This window comes from Brassica oleracea, chromosome C9, assembly GCF_000695525.1.
Source record: "Brassica oleracea var. oleracea cultivar TO1000 chromosome C9, BOL, whole genome shotgun sequence".
In the NCBI taxonomy this organism is placed as follows: Eukaryota; Viridiplantae; Streptophyta; class Magnoliopsida; order Brassicales; family Brassicaceae; genus Brassica; species Brassica oleracea.
In genome coordinates, this window is record NC_027756.1 from 50,167,778 (window position 1) to 50,177,953 (window position 10,176).

At 39.3% G+C, this 10,176-nt stretch overlaps 3 protein-coding genes across 6 annotated transcripts; all 3 read right to left on the bottom strand.

The window, feature by feature from the left end:
* Positions 1-1,293: 1,293 nt before the first annotated feature.
* On the bottom strand, positions 1,294-2,792 carry LOC106315939. Of its 4 annotated transcripts, none has more exons than XR_001264684.1 (4): positions 2,072-2,792; positions 1,828-1,979; positions 1,704-1,737; positions 1,294-1,582 (listed from the first exon to the last, which is right to left on the bottom strand). XR_001264684.1 is itself a non-coding variant. In XM_013753788.1 (4 exons), the coding sequence occupies exons 1-3, from the start codon at positions 2,657-2,659 to the stop codon at positions 1,732-1,734; spliced, it is 666 nt and encodes a 221-aa protein (XP_013609242.1). In that variant the 5' UTR covers positions 2,660-2,790; the 3' UTR covers positions 1,294-1,582; positions 1,704-1,731. The 4 variants fall into 4 exon arrangements, 2 of the variants coding, with proteins under 2 accessions (XP_013609242.1, XP_013609239.1); XR_001264683.1 differs by having other exon boundaries at positions 1,294-1,587; XM_013753788.1 differs by having other exon boundaries at positions 1,908-1,979; positions 2,072-2,790.
* A 1,426-nt stretch (positions 2,793-4,218) lies between these two features.
* LOC106318414 lies at positions 4,219-6,359 on the bottom strand. The gene is made up of 2 exons (XM_013756381.1): positions 5,281-6,359; positions 4,219-5,022 (listed from the first exon to the last, which is right to left on the bottom strand). Exons 1-2 carry the CDS (start codon positions 5,800-5,802, stop codon positions 4,384-4,386), a joined length of 1,161 nt encoding a protein of 386 aa, XP_013611835.1. The 5' UTR covers positions 5,803-6,359; the 3' UTR covers positions 4,219-4,383.
* A 187-nt stretch (positions 6,360-6,546) lies between these two features.
* On the bottom strand, positions 6,547-10,170 carry LOC106318415 (clathrin interactor EPSIN 1). The gene is given in 11 exon segments (XM_013756382.1): positions 6,547-7,065; positions 7,365-7,770; positions 7,934-8,109; positions 8,253-8,418; positions 8,553-8,742; positions 8,831-8,976; positions 9,062-9,145; positions 9,223-9,301; positions 9,412-9,491; positions 9,844-9,895; positions 10,018-10,170. Coding segments are annotated over 11 exon segments (1,653 nt in total). The 5' UTR covers positions 10,059-10,170; the 3' UTR covers positions 6,547-6,832.
* Positions 10,171-10,176: the final 6 nt, after the last annotated feature.

Genomic DNA, 10,176 nt, shown 5'->3' on the forward strand with positions numbered 1-10,176 from the left:
ACTCTTAATTTTTGCTTATGCAATGTTAGTATGTGTAATCTTATGTGTAACAGTGCAAGACAAATTAAAAATCAGAGTTTTGGTTTGTGGTGTACAAAATAAAATATTATGTGGGTCTGTAGTATTACCAAGTAAGTTATTTGACTTTCTGTATTTTTTTATTTATTTAAATGATTTATAATATTATAGTAAATTTTTTTTTAACTCACCAGAAAAAACTTACAAAACTGGTTCTTTAGCTTCTTTTTTGTAAACATAAGTTCATAAGAAAACCACAGATTTTTTTTCTTTTGATTCTTAAGTAAAATCAATTTTTTTTTTCTGAATAGGGCCCCGGAAATCTCAGGCCCGGCTCTGCACTTTAGTCACATGAATATGAAGGATCAACATATTCTTGTGGGTGAGGCAGTGGCAGACTTAATTAAACGTAATTGATTCTGAGATTTATGGTTTAGATTTTTATATCTGGTTTAGAGTTTATGGAGTATAAAACTGTACAGATGGTAATTTGTTTATAGTAACTCTTTCGCAAATGCCTATACTAAATGTTTAGTTTATGTATCAATCATGGATCATGATGTGAGGCTCCAATCCCGACAGAGTTAATGACATTGTAATAAATCGGGAAGTTGTAATCAACTTTGTTGCTAATGCACCCACTGCTGAACAACTCGATGCCGTCACGATTTGATTGATACCTGCTCATTGACATGCCAAAGTTATTGGCACATCATGCTAGACTTGAGAAAGGCCCCAGTAAGAGCCAATATCTTTGTAAAATAAATTCAGTTCAATATAAAATACTTCTCGAATCTTTGTTTACTTCGAGCAATGACTTTCCTCTCTTTTGTTTTTAATTCCAAATCATGTATGGGTGATTTTATAGCACACACTTGGCGTCTCTCCTTCACTTGAGACTTCCCTGTATCTTCTCTCAGTCTCAGTTTCCCTTATGGCCAGTCTCGTCAGCTCACAACAGAACTCTGAGACATGGCATAATATACCTCTCCCAGAAAGAAAAAAAAAAAGATTTCAAGCTTATTGGGTGCTTTTTAGGGTAGGCTGACCATCGCTCTAGATGTAAAAAAATTGAAGTGGTCTACGTCTCACATTTGTGACACTTTCACCTTTTCGATGTAATTATGAAATTATGCAGTAGTACCATTTTAAGTATTAAACTGCAGATTTACTTGATTTCTCTAAGAGACCTTATGAGTCTCGCTTTATATGGTTTGATAAAACTTTTCTTAAATCATATACGGTTGCTCTGCTTTGGCAAGTTAAAAGGAAAAGAACACAGAGAAATAAAATGTACTCCACCATGAGATTCAATTTAACTACACCAAAGCACCATACTAACCGATTTTCTGTATTTCATTATCGATAACTCAAAATCGAACCAACCACCCTCTCTCTCTTTATAAATAGTTTATGAACTTACTAACCCATATTTACTTATATAACGTTGTTCCTGCTAAGTTTGATATGAGACAAGACAATGCCTCTTGAGATATTTCTTCTTCCTATCTTTTACTGTTGTGTATTCTGGATATTTCTAGACCATGTCACCAAGCATCCCTATCTACCCTGCAACAAACCAGAAACAAGTTCCCAACTACTTACTCCCACTGCTCAAAAAAACAAAGCAATGGATAATATTAAGCATGAAAATGATAAAGGTTCAAAAAGGGAGATGGCTTAACCTTTTGTCGACATATGTTTATAGGCCGATCATCGCTGCAAAATGAAATACAACAGCTGTTACATGGTTTCTTGTCATTAATTGAATATTACAATTAACAACACAATGCAACAAAAATATAAAACCTCATTTGCTTCAACTTCACACAATCTTACGGATCAATATGTAGCTCTAAATGGGCAGGTTGATCCAAGCCTAAAAGTACCTTAGCGGGAGAAGTGGATACTCTGAAGCAATCAGCATTCATCCCCACAAGACACAACCCAGGGAAGATAACCTACACTCGCACACACACATTCACGATACGCTAATAAAAAAAAACAATCTTTCTCGGAGAGGCAATTCGTCGAACACCTGGAGGAGACTTACATCGAGATGTTTCTGCAAGGTCTTGGTCCTCTTCCGTGGCCGACGAGATGGCCTGTTCCCACTCATGCTGAACACGTCTTCCTCGATCTCGTCACGAGACAGAGCCACCCAGAGCCTGTGATTCTCGTTCTTCGCCTCAACGCCGCCGCCGCCGCCTAACCCGGGAGACTCCGCCGGAATCCCTCTCTGCCTGTTCGATTTCGCCTCCGCCACCGCCGCGACTGGTTTCTGATTCTTCGCCTCCGAAGCTCCTCCTCCGCCGCACGCCTTCCTCGGCCGCAGATTCCACTTCCTCTTCTCTTCGTCCTCCTCCGCCGACACCGGAACTTCCTCTCTCCGCGGCGGATTCTCCTCCGATTTCACCTTCTTCTGGTGATCGCGCTCGGACGACGGAGCGAGTGAGGAGAAGGAGAGGCGCGGCTGACGAGACGATCGCGACGCAACGGTTCGGTTGGAAACGGGCGGCGTCTCCGGCGATGGGTCCGATTTGGGGTCCACGTCAGTGACAGCAGAGACTTGAGGTCCAAGGGTGAGAGGAGAAGAGAAACCGTGGAGAGACTTCTTCATATTCGCCGGCGAAGTAGACATTGGGGACGAGAGATTTGAAACGGAAACCTAAAGCGAGAGATCAAAAACCCTAAGAAGCTAAAGAAGAAAGCAGAGGAGAGAGAGAGAGAAGAGGAGAGGGGGGTGCATGCGTTTGTTTCTAATTTTGTTTTTATTATATTTTTCTTTGATTCTTCTTCCTCTTTCTTACAAAGTCTTTCCTTCTCTCCATTTCATTTGTTTTATTGGACCTTTTCTCTATTAAATTTCATAATAATGAAATAACAAAATTATAGGTTAGGTTTTTATAGTAAATTTCAGAAAACTAAAATATATTCCTTCCTTTCACTGAAACTAATGTAATACTAATATACAAACAAAGGGATCTAATAATTAATAATTACACAAAAATTGTGTTGCAAAATTTTAACGAAATATACTTCTATTGGATTTTTAATTAATATAATTTAGATATGCTATTTAGTATGCTATAAATTATAAACACCATACTTAGTTATGAGAATCTTCTAAGAGATTCTTTTGTTTGTCGACTTGATTATTTGCTAATAAATGGACCAAAGAATTAATGGCGTTGCTTAAATGGGATATATGTATGTGTTATGAAATAACTTATAATTTATAGTATCGGGAAATTTAAATAAGAGTAGAATTCAATACCCGTAGGAAGCAAATAACACTTAATATGAGAGAAAGAGTTTATTATAAGGAAGAAGAAGAAGATGTAATTGTGTACAAAAGAGTGAGATGAGTGATGGTATTTATAGTGAGCAACAATACATAAAATATCAAAGATGGTGCTTGATTTGGTAAATGAGTGGGTGATCATAGTGCTTGATGAGTAGATGATCATAGTGCTTGAGTTGGTAAAGGAGTGAAGGATCATTTCAAAGTTTATCTTATAGCACTACTTTCATTATTTTGTTTTGATAATCTGGTGGATTTTGTGGAATTTTCTCCATTCTAGTAAACATAGGTTATAATCTGGTGGATTCTGTGGAGTATGTGGTAAACAATAACTAGTAAATAATAAAAAGATGTCATAATTATATTCTTTTATGTACACTAAAATAAACATTAGCCTGATGACAGCCTTTTAAACTACTTTAACGAATTGCCCATAAAGAGTTAACTTTATTGAATTGTTTATACTATAAAAAGACAGATGGTAGCCGGTTGGCAGGCTCTTGAGGGATTCGAGAAGTTTCCAATAGGCGTAAAAGTGTGAATACACCTGGCTGTCTTTTGTTCCCATTCAAAGCAAAAAAGACTTGGTCGGTAAGCAATTTACTAGTATAACTTCTAAGAATCAAAAGAAAACGAGTTAGAGACGACTCCTCACGAGATAATTCAGACTTTGGAATTACCTACCAATCTACCAACCGTTAATTTGTTTGGTTCAAAACATATACTATTATTCTCAGAATCTCGAAATGATTCAGCAGAATTGTGCATGACCGCATCTTAATGTTTCCTATCTGGTTGAAGGCATCAGGGATGTGAACCTTAGAAACCCACATTGTTCTATACATAGCTTTTCTTCAGGTATAAAGATAAGGCTATAAGCATACGAATGGATCCTGTTGTGCAACGTTATCTCTTATAATATCTCATTTTCTTCCAAACTAGTATATAAAAAACAAACAAAATAAAATAATATCACAGTAATTTCTTGGACAGAATCCATATCACATCCATTTCATTATCTCTATATGGTTTCAAGAGGTTCAGAGACACTCCTCTCTATCTCAATATCCCAGAATCTTGGGAGCTATGTGAAGCAAAGACTCCAAAGCACTTGGAGCAAACTTCCTCGCAAAGAGATAACACATGGAAGTGTTACGACCATTGTAAATGCAGTTCTTTCCATCAAGTATCTTTTCAAAGAACTTCTCCGTAATGTCAGACCGCCCAAACGTAGCCGGGTGGGGGCCGCCCCTAGACCAGTCCACCCACGTCAGGCTCCGGTTAGCCAGCGCCATTGGTTTCTCAATCGTCAACATCGTAGGGAAATAATGCTCGTCCACATAGCAAGCAGGCCTACAAAACTCTTTGAACTTGGGGTAATACAATGTGTCTTTGACAATGGTAGCTGCGAGCTCCCGGTTAATCTCAAACCATTGAGACCCTTTTCGCCATTTGGTGATGGGAACTTCAGGTTCCATGTTGTGGTTGTAGCGGCCTCGCCCAAACGGTCCAGGGTCATCAAAAGCGCCCATGAAGCTGTGTTTCGATCGGCTTAAGTAGCTGTAGATCGTCGTGAAGTTGAAGAGCGGTATGCATGACTCCGAGACGAGAACAAACCATTCGTTGGAGATATCAAGAAGCGCGTTAGCTAGTAGCCGCTTCTCCGCATCGCACATGGTCATTCTCCCCCATTCTGCAACCTGCACAATGAAGTAGATTTCCAAATTACAATCAGATCAAATACAGAACCAACTAGCTGCTTAAAGTAACCAGACAGAACTGCTTGAACACAAGGCTGGCTACTAAAGAAACCAAGTATGATTCAAAAGTCACACTTTCTGATACTCTATGTGATTAGTAACCCCAACAAATACTTCAATAAGAATGACTACATGGAATCTCATTACTAAATGTAAATGCTATCCACCAAACACAAAGAGGTGTCAAAAGAACCAGACCTGACTCGGTATCTGCCTCTGGTGAAAAACAGAAGTAGCTGGAAACTTGGCGGTAAAAGACGGATGCGGATGAACATAAACCGAGTAAAGCCCCTTGTGACCCTTCAAAAACCTCTCCCAGAGCAAAGCAAGCGGCAAGGGACCTTTAGTCAAGAACATAAACGCAACCTTCGGAACCCTCTGAAACGGATACTCTTTCCTCCGAGGCCAGAAAGAAGCGCGCCAAAGAAGCTCTTCGTCGCTCATGTTATGCATCAGAACAGCAGGAGGCTGTATCCATTTACTCAAACTGTTGGGCTCGTCCTCGCGGCACGTCACGAAGCCAGAAGTGACGGTGGTTACTACGCTTTGTAATCCAGTATACTTGATTGTAGATACACTAATGACGAAGACGGTGAGAGCGAAAGCAAGGAAAAGGCCTAGTATTAGAAGCAGTTTCGCTGGAAACGGCTTAGACTTGCCTGTTCTAGTTAAGATTCCGTTCTCTTTCCCATCTTCCATCTGTATAACCCTAGTCTGCATCCTTATAAAGAGACTCTAGTATCAAATCTAAGCAACCGATTTGCTGATTTTTTGAATCGCTATCAAGTAGCCTAACACTTTGATTAACTTAGTGAGATCCTAATTTACTTGGAGACTTCGGGATCTCATCTCTAATCAACAAAGTCTATGAAGCAGCTTCATCCTGACTCTAGCACGCGGAATCTCCAAAGAAAGTAGTATCTCTAGTTGATTCGAACGATATTTCTTCGCCGGAATAGCAGATCGGAGCTCGGAGAAGTGAATCAACTTTTGTAACCGTCGGTAAGTTGATCTGAGAGCGTAAGTGGATCCGGAGCTAGTAGCTACTTGAGGAAACTAAGTGAAAGCAGAGGATGATCCACGTGTCGAGCTTACGAGAACCGAATAGTGTGAAGATTACAGGAAAAGTACTGAAAACTTACCAATCGATCTTCAAGCTTTGGAGATGGAGAGAGAGAGAGAGAGAGGGGGTGATGATGATGAATCGAGAAGACTAACTTTGAAAAGTAAAGTGGAAGCGGTTTCTTTTTCTGGCTGACCGCTTTGTCTGTTCTCGCGTAGTCTTTGGGAAATATCGGAATCAAATCATGCGTTAACTTTTTTTTTTTATTTACTTCCTTTAATTTTTTTTAGGATTAATAAAGTTTTAGAATTGCGTGGTTTTAATGTTTTTTATTGTTGGACTGTAATTAAATCCCAATAATGAATGAAAAAGATTTGTGGCGATATGATTCATCATTCATATCAAACGAAAGGAAAAATGTATGGACAAATATGCCAATGAATTCTCTGTAAGGCCCGGACGAGATACATATACTTTGTTCTATCACCGAAACAAAACTTAACGACCGGTGATGATACTCTCTTCTCAGAAACCATTAAGATTCTCTCATTTTAGACCCAAAGTAATGGTCACAGCAACAATGGCATCAAGGTGTAAGAACAACAAACCCAATATAATAAAACAGAGGTATTTTTCCAGTATGAATGTAGAATCAAGCCTGATATGCTTTTTTCCATCTGATGCAATTCACTGCTTAAAGCCTCCGGATTGGTGGTACCTTTGGTTACTGAGGCTGGAGAAGAAATCATCAGGTGTTTGTTGTTGTTGCTGCTGCTGTGCACTGTAGAGTCCCGTTTTACCCAGCCCGGATCCTGCACCCATGGACCACCCTGAGTAGTACGCAGCAGCAGATGCCTTGTTCCCTTCTTCATTGCTCAGGCCTCCCACAACGCCCACATCCGCAAGAGAAGCCTTTTTAGCTGGTTACAAGGAGAATAAATTAGCAGGTACTCTGAAAGCAAAAAGCCCTATAATTTACTGACGCAATGGTAAGTCAAGCTACATGTTATTGGAGCTTATGTGGGCTAAGTATTTCGACTATATATATTCACAATTCATTAATTAGCTGGGATGTAATTCATCAACTAGGCCTTTTGGGTTTGATCTGCAACAGGCTCGATTCAAGAGAAAAGAAACTACTTTCTCTTTTAGTTATCTATCACATACTAGTGCACAGCAAAAGTACACAAGAAAAAGTTAAGAGAAAGTTTTGACTTACGAGCAGTTATATTGAGATCAATCAGTCCACGGCTCAGTGAATCTGCCCAGATTCCAGATTTCACTTGGAAAGAATCCTTCTTTTGCAACTGCTGTGGCTTTGAGTCTGCCAAAGACATTGGGCTTGTGGTGCTTGTTGCACTCCCATGTAGAACTGGAGCCTGTGGACTTGTAGAGACTGAAGCCGAGTGAGAAGTGAAGGCACCAAAAGGGTCATATCCATCAAAATTTTCCATAGGAACTGCAGCAAATGGGTCAACAATGCTTGGAGTGGTCATCGGCTCAGGTTTAGGAATCTTGGCTTCTGGGCGTGCAACTGTTTCAGGAGATGCAAAAAGATCAACCGTCGGAGGAGCTGAAGAAACCGTGCCAGAAGTTTCACATACAGAGAAAAGATCAACTTCTTTCTGTAGAAACAAACATGAGGAAGGATATGAGTCTATGATTCAACAGGACAAGTCATTGTAAAGTGTAATAAGCAGCTCGAATGCATCATATGAATGGGCTTTTAATCGGGGAAATTTTAATGTTAAAAGCTGTATACTAGCTTGGAAGAAAGAAGTCACACACCTGTGTCTGCGACCCAAAGTCTGTTCCTGGACTGGAGGCTGATACAAAAGATGCATCAGCAAACAAGTCCGCCTCTTGAAACTTCCCATTATTGTTGGTGGAAGATGTTTCAGTTGGCCCAGAATCCAAGAAGTCACCAATCAGATCTGCTCCAAAAAGGTCCACTTGGTTGGCACCTGCAGAAAAGAAAAACCATACATATAAGACATGGACATACAAAAAATGTATACATGTTGTGCGCTATAATTCACAAAACCAAATTTTACTCATTTAAAAAATAAACATTCGGCAAGTTCAGCCATCGTTGAAAGTAACATACTATTACTCGAAGTTCCACGTGGATCAAAGTCATCAAAATCATCATCGTTGTTTGAAGGAGCTGCAGATGCATGTGAAGGTATGGAACTATGTTTTCCAGAGTCGGGTGACTTTTTTCCACTGGATAGATTATCATGGTCCGTACTGCACATCAATGATTGAACCGACTGAGCAAGAATGCAATTTAATTTGTTCACACAAAATGAGTCAAAAACAAAACAAAGAAAAAGCATACGAGCATCATCAACTGAGAAAACTCTCACGTTGAAGATACACCCAAAATCAATAAGTCAATAACAACGGCATATCAATGGGGGAGGGGTCGCTCTTCGCTTTTAACACCGCGCCTTGACTTTTGAAAAGACTCGTAGTCGTCCTTGTCTTTTCCTCTGGAATCCCTATCATAACTGCTTGAACCACTTTGAAAACTACCACCAAACGAAGCTGAACCAGACTTATATGATATTCCTGTTGATGAGAGGCCAACATACCTAATTCGAGGCAGCAAAACCGATTAAATGCGACAACGCGTAAAGAAGAACAGGCAAATTAGTTATATTCACTTGTATAGAAACTAACTTGTTACGATTGATTGTTGCTTTGTCTCTGATCTCTGAGATTTTCTCCTTATTATTCAAGAGGGCAACTATGTTCTCCGCCTTCTTTCTCACATTGATTCCCACATCTTTTCCATTCGGTTCAACATACTCAAAACTCGAGAGTGACTACATGGATGACAAATCACAAACAAAGATGATGTCAGTAAAAAAAACGAAACGGCCTATCAATATGTAAGAGAGATATACTGACAGATATTTGGTACGTATGCTCAATAATCTCATCAACTGCTCGTTCTGACCCATTTGAAATCAGATAATCAATAACAGCCAGCGCCTGGAAGAAGAAAAAAAAAATCGAATCATAAACTGTAACTTCCAAATATTACAGGGACATATCAAGAAGATTCTCACCTTATACACATATCGCCAATCCTTTCCCCTCTCAGTCAGTCTAGTCCACAAAACACCCATAACCATCTGGCACTCCGAGCTAAAAACATATAGCAAATGTACAAGGAAGGCAACATATAATCAAAATCATTTCCAAGTTTAATGAAATGTAAAAAAAAAAAAAGAAAAGAAAAAGAATCCAGAGATTACAATTTCTTAGTGGCTTGTGCAATCTCTGCCAAAGCAGTACCATGCGGACCCCAAGGCTCATTGTCAGTAGCATCTAACACCTGTACTTAAACATAGCCATTTGTTAATAAACAATATAAAGACTAGAGATGAATAAACTGAATACGATGATTACAATTTACACAGACAATATTGGAAACTAGGATACTAAGTTACCAACACATTGGACTCTGTAAACGTTATTAGTTGAAACATCAACTCTCAAGCTTAACTTGTAATTCCTTGGACTCGAACCCTAGACTTCATAGTCCTGAAGATGGATCTAATATATCAACTAAGAACCCATTATTCAGCATCCGAACACATTCAATACTCAATCATTTCGCATATCAATTAGCCGAGCAATATAGAGACACTGTTTGCACATAGTAGAAAGGATTAAAAAGAAATCACCTTTTGCTCCATCTCTGGAACCTGCAAAACTTTCAGATTCACCTCCCTCTTTCTGTAAGTGAAAAATCAATCGAAGATATCATCAACCAGTGATCTACCAGATTTGAATCGAAACACAATCTAATATCTATCGAAATCGAATGAAAAATAGATAGAAAGGAGGGGCAAACCCACATCTCTCGAACCGTTTGATCGAAGACCTTCATGAAATCCATTTTTTGAATTCGCGAAAATGGTATGAGCAAAGGAACGAACTCCGGAAAATTTCTGGTGCGAGGAGGAAGTGTAGATCTGATCAGGGCCAGGGGTGGCGAGTTTTTTTTTTTTTTTTTT

Coding starts and splice junctions, on each gene's coding strand:
- LOC106315939 (XM_013753788.1), bottom strand. CDS start 2,659: ATGTCTACTTCGCCGGCGAATATGAAGAAGTCTCTCCACGGTTTCTCT. Junction 1,980..2,071: donor CCTTGCAGAAACATCTCGAT/GTAAGTCTCCTC, acceptor GTGCGAGTGTAG/GTTATCTTCCCTGGGTTGTG.
- LOC106318414 (XM_013756381.1), bottom strand. CDS start 5,802: ATGCAGACTAGGGTTATACAGATGGAAGATGGGAAAGAGAACGGAATC. Junction 5,023..5,280: donor AGAGGCAGATACCGAGTCAG/GTCTGGTTCTTT, acceptor TTCATTGTGCAG/GTTGCAGAATGGGGGAGAAT.